This window comes from Cyclopterus lumpus, chromosome 25 (assembly GCF_009769545.1).
Source record: "Cyclopterus lumpus isolate fCycLum1 chromosome 25, fCycLum1.pri, whole genome shotgun sequence".
Taxonomy (NCBI): Eukaryota; Metazoa; Chordata; class Actinopteri; order Perciformes; family Cyclopteridae; genus Cyclopterus; species Cyclopterus lumpus.
In genome coordinates this window covers 7,263,962-7,279,965 of record NC_046990.1, presented here as the reverse complement: position 1 = coordinate 7,279,965, position 16,004 = coordinate 7,263,962, and the positions used below count along the sequence as shown (strand labels likewise).

Genomic DNA, 16,004 nt, shown 5'->3' with positions numbered 1-16,004 from the left:
TCTCAGAGACAGCTCATCAGGTGCCACAGAGAAACAGTCTTCAGCATCACTGCCCTTTAAATAGGAATGAATGGGACAATGAGAGGGAATATGAGTGAGAAGAAGAGGGCAAACCTAGGAGGAAAAGACAGGGCATAGATATATAGAGCTGGGCATGAATTTATTTAAGCAACTCATTTTAAATGGTTTAGGACCATTGATTTTTTTTATTTAAAAAAAATGAAAAATCGATATTCACTTTCTCTTGGGTGTAATGGTTTCTGGCACTAAAATGGAATCGCATCCAACATGTGATTTTTTTTTTTTTTAAGTGTTTTCTTCTTCAAGAAACATCTTTAACTCCTGTTTTAAAAAAAAAAAAAAGGGAAGTTTGATGAAAAGTTAATAATTCCTTTGTCGGCCTAGTTTGCTTTTAAGAAAAATCGTGGTGTGATGCGGAAAAGTCAGATTAGATTTTTCGGCCGTATCGTCCAGCCCTAAAAAAGGAGAAAACAAGAAAAAAAAAAAAACAGGAGCAAAATATCATTGGATCCACACTGTATGTGCCACAGTCTGAGCCCAAAAGGTCAGGGGCTTACCCAAATCCCAAATCTAATAAGAAAAGGTCAGAATTACCTTGAGTTTCAGCTGCACGTCAATGTTTCCTGCGTTCTTTAATGGCAGCGTCTGTTGACTGGATTTCCCCGCTGGAGCAGACAGGCTGACAGTCTAGACAAAAGTAGCACAACAACACGTCAGAGGAGGAGGAAACCAGGAATGAAACGTTATATTAAATACAATAAAATGGTTCTGCCTCCCATCAGGTTAACTTTTGCAAAACAAAACATCCACCTTCCACAGTTGGGTACTGTGTGCTTACTAAAAAAAAGTGTCTCCTCCTTCCTCTGCGAAGTAAAACTACGATACCCGCCTCACCTTCAAGTTTGGCAAATTTATGATTGTTTTTTTGCCCCAAAAGTACACATCACGGATCAACTACGGTCCGTTGCAACACTACCGATGAGCTAAGGACAATAGTCCCTGTATATTCTTCACATCCAGTTTGTCATCTTTAAATATACATTGTTCCGATTCAGAAATGTCCAGTTACATTTGATTGGCCAAAAGAAAACAAGCTGCTGTATCTCACGGCTACAAAGACGTACTAGTCACATGGCATAAATAATGTCTTTTTCATGCATTTGAGTGCAGAGCTACAATATCAGCCTGAAAATTCAATAAGAAAAGAAACAGCCGTGTGGCAGTTGGACTACCTGGAGGTCTTTAGGAGCGTGGACCCTTGCCGTTCCAGACCTGGCCCTGAGGGGAATACTCCTGATCACATGACAAGGACCAGGAGAGTCCACTTCAATGTCCACGCGAGCACTGTACTCATCAGCCGGACCGAGCTCTCCTGACAAGCACAAGCTCAACGAGTTAGCAGGAAAGGGGTTTTTCACAGACAACAATGTTTGTATGTGTTGCTGTACAGCATTTTTAAATAGTTACCGTATGTACTCTACAGCTAAAAGGATTGAACTCTTTCCCACCACAAATAAGTGCATTACACTTACATCCACTCCAAACTATTCTTTTAATACTACCTGGTTTTGGGAGGTGCTTCCGCCTCATCAGCACCCCCTCTTACCGCATCTATGCTACGTGCATAAATAATGCTCAAGAAATGCATTTAAAACCAATGAGTGCATTTTCTCGGTACTATATTCCTTTTTACACTGCATTTAAAAAAAAATAAAAAATACTAATACTCATTTCCCCTTGGGAATTGCCCCTACAGCGTACACTGCACTATTTCTTCAGTGACACGCCCCACTGACTTTGGCTAAATGATGTCGACAGATCAAATCATAAAGCGTTGATGTATGGTTGGTTACCTGAGGAAACAGTGTACTTCTGAGGGGGCCTGAAGTGAACCCAGACCATGAATTCCTGTGGGTTCTGAAAAAGAAAAGGACCTCAGCAAGCTTTCGATACACGTAGCATGAAATAACAATACGGGTGACCCCGAGGTGCTTATTGAGGTTTTAATGATTTTTGGCATTTCTAACCTCTACGTAGCTGGCATGCATCACGTGATTCATCACCGAGGGAGAGGACAGCGGCGCCCCGTGTCCCGCCTGCTGCGCCGCCTCAGTGATGGAAACCGGGTGCGTGGAAAAGGTGAAGCATCGCCAAGCTGTCGCGTTCTGGAGAAAGGAGATGTCAAATGTGAACCATTCAGATGCTATTTATTAAGCTCACTGCTGTGTTTTTGCTGCTATGTAAGCAGATTATTATAAAACTATTTAATTTAAGTTAAGACCAATCGAATCCAGTATTTAGATAACCTAGATTAGATTAGGTTTCAGAACATGTAGAACTTAGAGATGCACCTATCGATCGGCAGCGGATCAATATCATATTTCTGTGATTGAGGAAGACATAAGTCCAAAATAAAACATAACGAGGCCAATGTAAAAAAATTAAAAACCCATACAATCACGTATTAACTTGATGCAAAATAACCACAAGAGATGACAATAAACAATTAAAAAAGGGATAACATTTAACATTTCACACTGACTTTGGGACTGTTGAAATTTACTGAGACGGTGGTGCAAAAAAGCTTCAATATTAGTTCTCAGAAAGAAAATTGGAATTTGCTAAGAAAAGGGCAATTGGTGCATCTCTAGTAGAAATGTACTGTTGACTCACAGCGCTGATGACCAGCCGGATGGGCACTGTGGCGTGAGTCCTGTTGAGCAGTTTGAGGGGAAGGGATTTGGCGCTGCCTCCAGGAAGGTCTCCAAAATCCAGACAGCCAGATCTGCTTACTTCAACCTGAGAATCAAAACGAAGTTGAGATCCCCGTCCTGCGTACTACGCGACATATTTAAATGTCTTTCATGGGTAATTTAGTCGCGGCCCTCACCTCTATTGCAGGATTCTCTGCTATGGCAAATAGCACCACCCTTTTAGCAAAGATGTTGGCCCGGGCAGCGACCTCCGTCTCCGCTGATGCGGGCCAGGAGCAAACGCTGAAGACACACTGGTACACGCCAGCCTGGGGAGGGATGAACAACACCTTCTGCTCCTCTGTACTCTTAGGGGCAATGATCGTCTTGTTCTTCACTATAAGCCACTGGTACGGCAAGCTGTCCACCTGTAGGGGTTGGCATTGGAGACAGAAGAAAAAGGGGGTAGTTAAATCATTTGTCCTCCGGTTTCGCCAGATATTTAAAAACAATTCTGAAGATACTTTTAGAGTTCAAATTCAGCACCACTTTGCCCACCTTCACTCCATCGATGGCCAGGCTGGTGACAGTGATCGACACCTGCTGCCATCTCTCGGAGGGGTTGAAGAGACTGAGGGAGGTCTGTGAGGCGATGCCAATGCAGCAGGCATGAGGGAACCGCAGCTCTTCTCGCACCACCACTTGGCCTGAGGACAACAGTGGAACAGGGACAGCTGATGCGGGGGAAACGCTGCCCCTCCGTGGAGGAGGAGGGAAAGTAATGCTTCACTGTCAGTGAGTGTAAGCGATGCAAAGACTTGAGCACTAGAATTTAACCGCAGCGATTACTAAATAAGAGTTAAACTGCTTGTGGCAATTTTCAGATTTGCACAAGAGAATGATTATCTTGCTTTCATTTAAGAAATTGCCCACATATATAATTAGTTATGGTATGACAAAGAATATTAACAAGACGACAACACAGTGAATTAAAATGGGTAAAGTAAGTCAACTGAAATAAAAACACAAAAACCACTGCTACCTCTCAGTTCCTCAAGACCACCTGCCACCAGTGGCGCTGCACCATATTGACAGTAGGGTTTCCCCATCATTCCTAAGTCCTGCTGGCCCTGATGAGGTCTGGGGAGATGATAGGACCCAGCAGATCCAGAAATCCTCAAATTACCTGATGTGGGATGGACGTGTCTCACTGTGAGATCACTGTTGGATATGCCTGGGAAATAAAAATTAAAATAGAAGATATTTATCGATATTTGACGCATAACTCTGCATCTTTATTAATGAAAGCTGACTAAAGACATGCCTATGGAGGGCACGTTGAAGAGACCGTTTCCTGTTGCTCCCACGTGGTAGCCACCAGGATGCAATGGAGCTTCGGGTCCCAAATACTGCTGAGCCAGCTGGGAGTTGAAGAGAGAGCGTCCGGTGAGAAGGGACTGCATATCAGCTTGGTGGGGAAGGTCAATTAAGCCAGCACAATTGGGCTTAAAGCTGGGAATGGGCACATAGTGAAGTCCCTCTGACGAGTAGGGCGGAGGCATGCCGAGCCCACTAGCATACACAGAGTTAGCAGCTCCCCACTGCTGCGAGCTCTGGGGAGCTGCGGTGCTGCTGCCGCTTTGCTGGATGTTCACATTACTGCAGTAGCCAGAGTCCACTTTAGTGAGCTGTCTCGCATTGGACTCGGGGAGCTGCTTGTGGTTCCTGCAACCTGCTGATAGATCATCAGTTCTGCCCCCATGGCAGTGGTAGTTACACTCACTCTGGCTGCGCGTGCAGCTCAGACCGGAAGCACTGCGGGAGGGCTCCGGGCTTTTACACTGCTGTGCTGGTAGCTGGTCCAGACTTTTAGAATGCTGCGGTTGCACCTGATCCAGGCTTTTGGGCCGGCCGAAAAGATCGAGGTCAGACGGTGCATCTGGGTCCATGGGTGGAGTGGGACTGAATCTGATGATGGTGGTGCTCAGTGCCATGGTGCAGTTATTCTGTGGACAGAACAACCCGTGACACTTAACAATACTGTATCTCGTCGAAGAGCACCAGAGTATTGATCAGAGAAAAGATAAAACACTCCACACTGTAAGGGCAATACAACCTTCACAAAAAACATATACCTTATCAATACACCTGTTCAACAGACAGAAGTAGTTAAACATTTCGATAAGCATTATTTCAACCTGCTCTGTCCGCAGTCTCCCATCCACAAGCGCTATGTTTACACAAGCACAGCAATTAAGGAGACATTCTAATCCGAGAAGCAATGAAAAAGAACCAATAAGAGAGTTTTGATTGGAGTAATAGTTTCAATAAACATCCTTATAATAACCATCCCTACTCATGCAACTTTCAGTGCTGGGACTTTGTCCTACCGCACCTTTTGCCTCTCAGGTGTAGGTATGACGGTGCCATCATTCATGGAGATGTACGTGAGTCTGCTGAGACTCGGGCTGGAGCAGGTAGACTGAGGAGAGAGGTCGACACCTGGACGGTTTTTTGATAGGCCACCGCTGGACGACGCGGGTGACACCACACTGGCGAGACGAGACAAAATGGGAACAAAGTAATAAATAATGACTCAAAATGCAAATGTCGCGTCAGTGGTAGAAACCTAAATTACACCACAAAACCATTTCATCAATTTGGATAAAGTTCAAACCGAAGCCACAAAAAAAGGTTACTACTTAACAAAAAGTATAATATTCAATTCTTTTGACATATTGAGACCATGTGTGATACAGTACCTATCAGCACAGGGAATGGCAGTCTGACTTGGAGAGGAGTGAGTGAGCGGGGAGGTGGACGGTCTGAAGTTACACTGAGTCTCCTCCACACTGGGCTCAGAGAACCTCTTCGGCAGGTCTGAGGAGCAAAGTTATTGTTAACATACACACTCATGATGTCATTAGGGATGTGTATTGGCAAGACTCTGGCAATATGAGACTGTGTTATTCCAATTTCAATAAACATTTGTGGACAGCAGAAGAAATAAAATTGCCCTCGTGATGATGCACGTTTCATAATTTAAACTACCGTCCCAAGAATAAAGAATAACAAAAAAAACGAGTCTCCCTTGTATTCACTATTTTACAGAGGCGGAAGACAGATAACGCAGCTCATTTAGTGTCGTTTACTCACCAGAAGCAGAGTCCGGTGGAGGCTGAGTGTTTTGGCAAGAGAAGTCAACATGTTTCTCCAGAGAGCGACGAGGTAGCGGAGCCCCTGTGATACTCCTGGGAGGTGGTGGTGGTGGTTTCTTCTCTGGAGAATGACTCCGTCTGTCCTGCTGCTGCCCTGCACTCCTCATTCTCTGTGGCGGAGAAGAGGAACCTTTAAAACCAGGCAGGCTCGACTGACCTTTCCTCAGGCCTGGTGGGGTCATTGGCAAGCCAGGTGAGGCTGCAGAGCTTTTATCACTTTTTTGTGATGTTTCTAAGGAAGAACTAGTATTGCTGGTTGCTTGTGGGTTCAGTTCCCCTGGCTTGACACTATTTTCTGTGAGGGTCCTGCCTGAGGGAGCACATGTCTTGTCCCATGCGGTCATTTTGTCTGCAGGAGGCGGTGCAGACGCCTGCCCTGAGCCCACTGACCTCCGGGCAGAGCTGAAAGATGTACGAGGGCGAGGAATAGAGCTTCTTTTTGAGTGACCCCTATGACCTGCAGATAATGAGGAGCCAGTGTTTACCGTCATCTCTTCTCCGTCTTCATCCTCGGTTTCTGCCCTCGTGGGCTTCTGTAGAGTCTCACTGTCCACTTGCTGGGCTGAGCTCCCCTGTTCCTCAGGACGTCCTGCCTCGGGGTTCCTGTGAGCGCTGCTGAGGTTGTGGGCCCAGCCAGTCAGGTCAAAGGTAGTGTGCGCCACGGAGGCGTCGCAGCTGCCCGACACATCGGCCCTTTTCAGGTATTTCTCCATGTCGAACGCGCTCAGCTCTCCGGCACAGGTGCTCCTCTGCAGTGTGTCCAGCATGCCGCTTTGTTCCGACTTGGTGTTGATCTATGTCGCGGGAAAACCATTGTTTTGTTTTTAATTTACATTTTCTGTTCCAACACCAGAAAACAAAGAATGTTAACTTTTGCCCTTTTGCCCTGCATGGTAATGACCAAATCAACGTACATACTATTAAATCCAAGAGTAATATTTGAAGGAGAAAAAAAAGAAGCCATACATGTTCAGCAGAGTTTAGTCCTCCTGCGCAGTTGATGGCAGGTCCAACAGGTGTTGTGGACTCGGGTCGATTCCTCGCCCTGCTTCTCTTGGTCAGCTCCACGATCATGGCAGCCAGCTGCGACGGGTCAGTGCTGATGGACGCGTCTGCAATGGCTGAAGCGATTGTGCTGATACTCAGCATAAGGTGGCTGCTGTTATTGTTGAGGGACATGTAGCTTTGGTTACCCAGGCTCGAATCAGAGCCAGAGGCCTCACTGTGGTCAGGTAGTGCAGCTCTACCACTGTGGTCCTTAAGAGGAGAAATAATTTCTCGTCAGAAAGCCATACTGCCATGCGTGGAACCGACATGGCGTAACATCAACATAACCAAAAAAAAGTCCCTGTACCTCCTGTCCACGTAGTTCTGGATCAGTAACACCTTTCGGTGACATCCTTTCACCTGGTGCCTCAAGAGTTTTGTCCAGGTCCTCTGTGAGGCGATGAGCAACAGTACAGAGTAAATCACTTAAAAACACAGGAATCATCTGGTACTACTACATGAGCTACACTCAGCCTGAGTGATACAGTGAACACACCTGGGTTGAGGGTTTTGTCTGCTTCACTGTGTTCCATGGTGTCACTGTGAGGAGAATTGTCACTAGCTGAGAACTCTGAGGGGTGAATCAGCGGAAACGGTTCCCTCTTCTCTGGAGAGGTGATGACGTAGCCGAAGGAGGGCTAGAGGAACAAAGACCGAGCCGTTAATACATGTTAAAGTCACAGACTTTAAAACAATCTTCTTTAGCCCAGCCATAATTATTCTGGAGTCTCCCACCAACAAAAAAAAACATCCTCACCCGTTTCACCCAATCCACATCATCCGAGCTGCCCAAACAGCCCAGGGCTTCGGAGCGCTGTTCAAAAAACTGCCCCAGCGTCAGCCGCAGGTAGCTGTGGTCCCCCTGCTTAAACTCTGAGGCCACCTGGGAGGCCCTCATCAGGACATGGCTGTTGGCGGGGGCCTTCCAAGAGGAGTCGCTGTGGAAAGTGCTGTTGCTGCTGGCTGGTTCAATCTGCTCCTCCTGCGCAAACAGCAATACTCACAATAAACCTCAAAAGAAATACACGCAAGCTGAGAGTTTTAGAAGTCGGCGTGTGTCTTCTCTCGCGATATGGCACCAAGACATGAAGGGACAAACCGGGGCTGTTGTGTACCTGCATGAATTGGTGCTCCTTCTCAAATTCCTCTTGATCCTTGGCCATCTTTTCCATAGCGTCACCTGCGAGGATGAAGAATACGTGTCGATTTATTAACGGATTCAGGAACACTACATTAGAGCAATCATATAGTCAATGCAATAGAGCTGTGGCCTTTGTACGTACTGGCAGGAACGAAGTCCTCAGTCTGAAAATGGGAAACATTCTCTGATGTCTTCCCATCAACCTCTTTCTCAAAGGAGGAGTAATATGCCAGGTCAGTCACCCACTGCCCTTCTTCATTCTGGTACACCACACTGTGACTGCCATTGGCTCCTGAAGAGACAAGCAATGCCGTACTGGTGTTAGTATAATGCCAGTACTGAGGCTCGGTAAAAATCACGTTTACCTTGTTTATTTAAACAGTTCATAAATTACACTGCTGAAGTTCTTCTACTTACTACTCCTTTTTTTGGAGGCATCTCCTCAATTCTTGTGCATGTGCATGCATAGTCTTAAGTATAGTAACTTGTATTCCACCTTTTCCTTTCTCCATGACATTGTTATGTGATCTAATTATTTACATCCACACCTGCATTACAGGGACAATGTGGATGACTTCATTGGAGCCCATTGCCTTTCTGACATGCTGAGGAAGATTAATTTGGATGGAGTATTTGCACCCGGCCCTTATATTGTATTTAATGAATAATAAGCATGGTCACACGCCTCACATTTATGATCATGCAGGGTTCATCCTTTAGCACACCTGGGTAAGAGCACATTTGGGGCAACCAGATAGCCGAGTGGTTAGGCCACAAATGCCCCGAGCAGCGATTCCCTGGTACAATTTCCAGCTAGACAGTTAGGAGCATGTTGCCGTATGAGGCCCATTAGGAGCATGTTGCCGCATGAGGCCCATTAGGAGCATGTTGCCGCATGAGGCCCATTAGGAGCATGTTGCCGCATGAGGCCCATTAGGAGCATGTTGCCGCATGAGGCCCATTAGGAGCATGTTGCCGCATGAGGCCCATTAGGAGCATGTTGCCGCATGAGGCCCATTAGGAGCATGTTGCCGCATGAGAACCATTAAGAGCATGTTGCCGCATGAGGCCCATTAGGAGCATGTTGCCGCATGAGGCCCATTAGGAGCATGTTGCCGCATGAGGCCCATTAGGCGCATGTTGCCGCATGAGGCCCATTAGGCGCATGTTGCCGCATGAGGCCCATTAGGCGCATGTTGCCGCATGAGGCCTATTAGGCGCATGTTGCCGCATTAGGCCCATTAGGCGCATGTTGCCGCATGAGGCCCATTAGGAGCATGTTGCCGCATGAGGCCCATTAGGAGCATGTTGCCGCATGAGGCCCATTAGGAGCATGTTGCCGCATGAGGCCCATTAGGAGCATGTTGCCGCATGAGGCCCATTAGGAGCATGTTGCCGCATGAGGCCCATTAGGAGCATGTTGCCGCATGAGGCCCATTAGGAGCATGTTGCTGCATGAGGCCCATTAGGAGCATGTTGCCGCATGAGGCCCATTAGGAGCATGTTGCCGCATGAGGCCCATTAGGAGCATGTTGCCGCATGAGAACCATTAAGAGCATGTTGCCGCATGAGGCCCATTAGGAGCATGTTGCCGCATGAGAACCATTAAGAGCATGTTGCCGCATGAGGCCCATTAGGAGCATGTTGCCGCATGAGGCCCATTAGGCGCATGTTGCCGCATGAGGCCCATTAGGCGCATGTTGCTGCATGAGGCCCATTAGGAGCATGTTGCCGCATGAGCTCAATTAGGAGCATGTTGCCGCATGAGGCCCATTAGGAGCATGTTGCCGCATGAGGCCCATTAGGAGCATGTTGCTGCATGAGGCCCATTAGGAGCATGTTGCTGCATGAGGCCCATTAGGAGCATGTTGCCGCATGAGGCCAATTAGGAGCATGTTGCCGCATGAGGCCCATTAGGAGCATGTTGCTGCATGAGGCCAATTAGGAGCATGTTGCCGCATGAGGCCCATTAGGAGCATGTTGCCGCATGAGGCCCATTAGGAGCATGTTGCTGCATGAGGCCCCTTATGTAATAAGATTGAGTACCTACAATTGACTCTGTAAAGGTTAGATCTAAACGTCACATAAAGCCAACCTTGTTGAATCTCCAGGTTGTCGGGGCAATGGTGCCAGCCATCATCTGAATCCTCTTGGTCCTGGTGGATGCTCTGGGAGAAATACTTGGGTTCAAGTGAGGTGGAAAGGGGATTGTTGCCGTCCTCACTAGTGCTGTCCGAGGCCTCTGCTGCAGTCACATCACCACAAGGCCCTCCCCTTCGGCCCAAGGAAGGCCTGGAACCATCAGGCTCATCTACTCCATCATCATCATCATCATCATCATCATCATCATCGTCATCGCATTCTGGCAGCAGCACCTACGGGTTGGTTTGTTGACAAAAAGGCATAACAATGACAATTGGTTTGGACACTCGTCTCTGACCTCTCAATTCGATTTAAAATGAGTGACGTGCAATATTACTACATGTTGATTGTCGTATTGTACCTGGGAGAGGTGGAAGCTCCCGTGGGTGCCTTGAAGGTGGGAGAAAGTTAGATTTGCAGAGTCCTGAGGTCTCCGGAGTCCAGCTCCACTCCTCAGGTAGGCAGAGTCGACAGTGGGCCCAGACTCTGTACTCTCCATGGCATCCTGCCATTCAAATCAGAACCACATTGATAGAAACAGAGCATATTTATTAGTATTTTAACCTGCGCAGCTTTTACTTTAATACTGTGTGCTATTGTGCAGTGCGTTGCATCTTCTTTTCTCCCTCCACTGACTTCATGAGAGTATTGCCACCATTCAATTCAAGCATATGTTGATATTATAAAATCAACATATGCCTGATTAAAATGCCCACCAGTGGGGCTGTTATAGCAACATGCAAGGTTGTGGTGCATCTTTACTCACCAGTGCCTCCTGCCGGTCCAGGACCATGCTCCAGTTGACGGGAGAGAGCCTCTGAGTTCCCCTTGATGCGCCAAAAGAAGAGCTGGCCTCTCCTATTCCTACAGGACCCACACGGTCACCCATCTGCAAAACATTGTGGAATTATTACACTGTTTCAATGTAAAAGTGAAAAACTAAAAGATAACAGCATACCGGTAAAATCTATATCATGAGGCGTATAAAAAGACGTCTTCAATTAGAACTACGTGTGTGAAATAAAAATTAAAAACGCATAATGACACCTTTGTCACTGCAGATAAAGCACAAGTGTCTGATAATATGAATGATACCCGTGTTCCTAGGTTCTCCAATGAGCAACCAACGAGCCTCATTCTTACCTCAGTATGTCTGGAGAGACCGCTCCTTCCGTGTCCTGGCAGATTCAGATCGCTGTCCTCGCCCTCGCCAGCAGCACTGCTTCCCACGATCCCGCGTAGGACATCATAGGTGGTCTGGCCGACGGTTAGAGGGAGAGGGATGGTGGAAACTCCTCCGTCGTTTCCGCTTTCCTCGCTCCCACTGCTCCCATCCCCACCTCCTCCATCCCCTGGAGTTACACAATGACACAAAACGCGGTGCTCACTTTAAGATTAAATCCGTCTTCAATAAATGTACATTTGTATGCATATCGTGACATGCATTTCCCACAGAATCAAAAAGAGAGAAACAAGTGAAGGACAGTCGTTGAAGCTACATATTATTGTACCCGTGACTGGAGGGTTGATGACTTGTCCCTCAGCAGATCGTCTGTGTTCGATGCCAGACAGCGATGGACCACCGCGGCCGCTGGACGCCTCATCGTCAGAGCTGCCTCCCTCTAAACCCGGCCTGAAACTGGGACGGTTACTCTCTCCAACCTGTGCACACATGGAGATACAAACAGAAACTGCATAACTCCGTTTTTTTTTAAAAAAGGTACAATTTAATTTAGATTTTTTCTTTTTAAGCCATATACTGATTATTATATTTGAGGGTTTTAAATGTTTTTAATTGTTTCCTATTTCTGACCAGTTGTCTGGAGGTGCTGGGCAGCAGCCGTGTCCTGGTGCCACTGCTGTCCCTTCTGGCCGACTCCAGCTCATCCTCGGTGTCCTCATCGCTGGCAGGACAGGAGTCCATACCTGTAGCAGCCAGACGCACATCCGGCATCTGGAAGTCCTCCTGAAGAAATGGTACGCAAGAAAATACTAGTAAGAGATTACAAAGAAATGGAGAATAAATTATAAAAGGGAAAACATTTAATGGTGGTTTGATTTGAGTTAAGTGTATGATTCATTAAGTAATGACATAATTGTAAATAGAGAGTCAGAGTAATTGGGAATCCTTTGCCAAACAGCAAGTTTCCAGGTGACATTTATGAAACTTAACAGGATTTACCAGGCAGAAAGTTCATATTCATACTCCTCTTCATTCAAGGTGGAAGCAGCACATGAACACAAAACAGTTGGGGTGTAAATATGCTCACCTGATCGTAGTCATCCAGGAACTGATGTCTATACTGGTCTGGTTCTGTAGAACTTGGGTTTGATAGGTTGTCAGTAACATCGGCTAGTCCCTAAGAACAAAGAAATGGATGCAGAAATGGGGACACAGACAAGTGAATGACAGTTCTTTAATGACTCAATAATGCTGGTACGGTGTCAGAGACCAAGTCAAATACAAAGTGTTTCAAAGGGGACTTACTGTGGCAGGAATCTCTTGGCCTTCCACTCTGCCCCTCTGCATGGCAGGAGGCACCAGATTGTTGAAATACTGCTCGAGCTCATCATCGGGCAAGTCGTTAGAGTCCATGTCATCATCTGGGAATCAAACGCACGTTCACAAAATGACGCAAGCGTTGACAGAATGTGGGCAAACTATGTTTTAAAAAAAAATGCACAGCTGTATGAACCTGTGATGTCGCTGTTCATGCTGTCCACACACATGAGCTTCTCGTTCACCAGGAAGCTGGAGTTGCTGCCACTGAAATGGTCGCTGTCCACTCCCTCACTCTGCACATTGTCCTCCTCGGCTGTCCCTGATGAGGGCCGAGTCTGTGTGAACTGCCCGGGAGAATAAATCAGAGTCGCAGGTACCTGATCATAGTTTTATTGGAGATTAAAAAAAAATATGAAAAAAGCATTTATCGACTAGAAACAGTGTTCCAAAATGTCAACATATATTTGAAAATAATTTGTATAAGGAACTGGGGTGGAAAGAGACCGAATTATAAAAAGACATTAAACTGAAAATTAAACATAAAGGGGATTTCAATTATACGAATCCAGTCTCAAAGTGTGTCACATGGCTTTGATCTCTTTCTGATATGCTTGAGAAAAAAGGTCCACATTCCATAAATGTTTTTCCTGATCTGATGTGAGGTCCTGGGACAGGGATGTCATAAGTGTACAGATTGTAATGCCCTCTGAGGAGAATTTGTCATTTGTGATATTGGGCTATATAAAATAAACTGAATTGAATGATCAAGATAAAACTGGTATTATTTATGTGTGGCATTGAGATTCTTGGATGAAGAGTGCCTTACAAATAGAATGCATTATTATTATTATTAGGCCCCATTTTAAGTCTACAAATTACTACAAAAGAGCAATCGCAGATAAAATATACAACTGTCAATTAGTCAAGAGCTATCAAAGTGAGTACCTTTGCCTCCGTGCAATCTTTATGTCCAAAATGAGCAAACGTCAGAAGCCCTGTTGACAGATCTGTCAGAAGAGACAGGAAAAACAAAATTCATTAGTATCATTTAAAGAAAATGTGTCTTCATCTAATCATGACAATTATTTCTTCTTTATATATCAGAAAGCACAAATATACACCCATATAGTATTAGATGGAATAATTACTCACTGAGGCTGAGCAGTATTGACCTTTTCACAGTTCATAACACATTCTAAATGGACCACTTTGTATTTATTTTTTATAACGTTTGTTAATACACAAGCTCAAAGGAAGCAACCGATTGGTAATAAAAAGAGCAACAAAGATAGGCCGGTGCATTGACATTTACCCGTCCCAAGTTCTGTGGGCCGGCCCATCTGCGTGGTAGGGAGCCCCAGCATGGAGACATGGTTTTGGGATGCGCTTTCATCCAAATGAATATTCACCAGCATGTCTGAGAAACGGTGGGCTGCAATGAAGTCATCCGCATTGTCCCTGTTATGCAGGCGGAGATGTACATTATTAGGATCACAAAAAATATATATGACATGGAAAAAGGTGGAGGAATATAAATGATTATAGTCCGTAGTTATACAAACACACATCAAATATATTCATGTATTAAAAAGCCATACTTTTAGCATGATTCCCTGTAATTAAACTCAACTCTGTCAACTGTAAAAAATACCCATTGAAATACCTAAACCTATATGGTTGATTCACAAAAAGATAAATGAACGTTGCGATACATTTGGACATTATAGCATGGATTATGCTTTTATCTGCAATTACAGTGATTACAAAGCAATTATAGAACACAAGACAACATTGCAAAACATAAATCAGCAGTGTGGACTACATGTATTTATACACTCACAAGTCATCTTTGAAGCTGAGGGCAAACTTATGCTGTTCAACAGATGACTGCAAGTTGGCCTCAAGATATGAAGCCTCAACAGGATCTCCTCTGTAAAGCAAGAGCAGAGCACTGCTGGTACAAAACAACCGATTGGTGACATGCTAAGCAGCTCCCCGTCATGGTCAGTGCCCCAATGACATTCATGATGATTCAGCAACACAGCACTGACTGCCTGTGAACTCCCTGTTTCTTCAGTGGGGAAAGATGGACACCAGAAAGGACTGCAGCAACATGCATCAATGTGCAGTTCTATATTTGGCTATCACAGAGTTTTTTTGTATTCATTCATCTAATTATTTGCATATACATACTTCCTCCCCCCAGTAGCATTTACGAGCTAGAATTAGCAAAAACCACAAACTTCCAAAAACAGGAATTGGAACAATGTCAGCATCCATTGTCACACGAGTCAAAACTGCTCGTGTGAGTCAGAGATTGATGAGAGCATTTCCACAAAAAGCCACATCTGTCCAAAGCAGCAGCAGCAGCTCGCACCTGTTGTCGGCCCCGGGTTTAATTTTAGCCACCGTCGAGGCGGCCACCGGGAGTCCTGGGCCCGAACCCAGCGTCACATTCCCCAGTGTGGCGCGGCCACCGGTGCTGTCCATGGACCTGCAGAGGAAACTGGGGAAGGCTTCATCTTCCAGCTTGTAGAAACTTTCCGCCATGGTTCAGAATGGAGCTTCAGGTGGAGACCATCTGTAACGAGCAGGACCAGAGACTAGTGGTCAAGTTCAAGGCATGCGAACTTCACAGCTGCCGAGGAAACAACTAGCGTTAGTTAGTTACACCTAAGGAACGTTAACTAGCCAACTTCATTTCGCTAGGTTAGCTCACTTGCTAAAAACAAGTGGGTTGCTAACTAACTCTGGTCTTCATTAGTTAAGTGTTGCAACACTGGTTACAGACACACATAAGTTACCCTGCGTGCCTCCATGACTTCAAGAGAGTTAATAACACCCAGGGTCCACGTCAAGAGTTAATAACACCCAGGGTCCACGTCAAGAGTTAATAACACCCAGGGTCAGCTTCAAGGCAGTTAGCGCCGAACCAGAACCGTAGTTGGATTTCTACTCACGTCCGACCCTCCGGGAGCTCCAGGAGACCACCGAGAGCTCGGCTGCGGTCCAACCCGAGTTCCGTCTCTCTGAACCGGGGCGGACACGTCGTTAAGTTCTTAAAGAAGCTCCCCAAAACACTCCAGTTACTTACTCTTTTCTTCCTAAAAGGAGGCGCGACCAACTGCTCGGAGAACACAAGCGGCGCCCTGAAGCCACAGGAAGCCCGCGTGAGCGTCCATGTCACGTGGGTGGGACTTAACCAACTTAACCCGCTTTGATTGGACAACAAAACAGAG

At 46.0% G+C, this 16,004-nt stretch overlaps 1 protein-coding gene across 6 annotated transcripts in view; it reads right to left on the bottom strand.

The window, feature by feature from the left end:
• cep192 (centrosomal protein 192) overlaps positions 1 to 15,978 on the bottom strand; it is a 27,672-nt gene extending 11,694 nt beyond the window's left edge. The window contains exons 1-34 of one of the 6 annotated variants that reach the window (XM_034528738.1): positions 15,726 to 15,942; positions 15,143 to 15,346; positions 14,606 to 14,695; positions 14,078 to 14,223; positions 13,711 to 13,772; positions 12,959 to 13,142; positions 12,751 to 12,866; positions 12,533 to 12,622; positions 12,076 to 12,228; positions 11,774 to 11,924; positions 11,406 to 11,614; positions 11,029 to 11,151; positions 10,624 to 10,767; positions 10,216 to 10,495; positions 8,263 to 8,412; positions 8,095 to 8,159; positions 7,737 to 7,961; positions 7,476 to 7,617; positions 7,287 to 7,369; positions 6,899 to 7,189; positions 6,418 to 6,726; positions 5,871 to 6,042; positions 5,477 to 5,594; positions 5,110 to 5,266; positions 4,039 to 4,720; positions 3,757 to 3,948; positions 3,273 to 3,421; positions 2,912 to 3,142; positions 2,695 to 2,820; positions 2,049 to 2,186; positions 1,875 to 1,938; positions 1,254 to 1,393; positions 616 to 708; positions 14 to 54 (exon numbers count right to left, since the gene is read on the bottom strand). In XM_034528738.1, coding sequence (XP_034384629.1) covers positions 14 to 54; positions 616 to 708; positions 1,254 to 1,393; positions 1,875 to 1,938; positions 2,049 to 2,186; positions 2,695 to 2,820; positions 2,912 to 3,142; positions 3,273 to 3,421; positions 3,757 to 3,948; positions 4,039 to 4,720; positions 5,110 to 5,266; positions 5,477 to 5,594; positions 5,871 to 6,042; positions 6,418 to 6,726; positions 6,899 to 7,189; positions 7,287 to 7,369; positions 7,476 to 7,617; positions 7,737 to 7,961; positions 8,095 to 8,159; positions 8,263 to 8,412; positions 10,216 to 10,495; positions 10,624 to 10,767; positions 11,029 to 11,151; positions 11,406 to 11,614; positions 11,774 to 11,924; positions 12,076 to 12,228; positions 12,533 to 12,622; positions 12,751 to 12,866; positions 12,959 to 13,142; positions 13,711 to 13,772; positions 14,078 to 14,223; positions 14,606 to 14,695; positions 15,143 to 15,315 — 5,489 coding nt within the window. In that variant the 5' untranslated portion in view covers positions 15,316 to 15,346; positions 15,726 to 15,942. Of the gene's footprint in view, positions 1 to 13; positions 55 to 615; positions 709 to 1,253; positions 1,394 to 1,874; positions 1,939 to 2,048; positions 2,187 to 2,694; positions 2,821 to 2,911; positions 3,143 to 3,272; positions 3,422 to 3,756; positions 3,949 to 4,038; positions 4,721 to 5,109; positions 5,267 to 5,476; positions 5,595 to 5,870; positions 6,727 to 6,898; positions 7,190 to 7,286; positions 7,370 to 7,475; positions 7,618 to 7,736; positions 7,962 to 8,094; positions 8,160 to 8,262; positions 8,413 to 10,215; positions 10,496 to 10,623; positions 10,768 to 11,028; positions 11,152 to 11,405; positions 11,615 to 11,773; positions 11,925 to 12,075; positions 12,229 to 12,532; positions 12,623 to 12,750; positions 12,867 to 12,958; positions 13,143 to 13,710; positions 13,773 to 14,077; positions 14,224 to 14,605; positions 14,696 to 15,142; positions 15,347 to 15,725 lie in introns of all 6 variants that reach the window. The other 5 variants (XM_034528739.1, XM_034528734.1, XM_034528733.1 and 2 more) reach the window with 5 other exon arrangements.
• Positions 15,979 to 16,004: the final 26 nt, after the last annotated feature.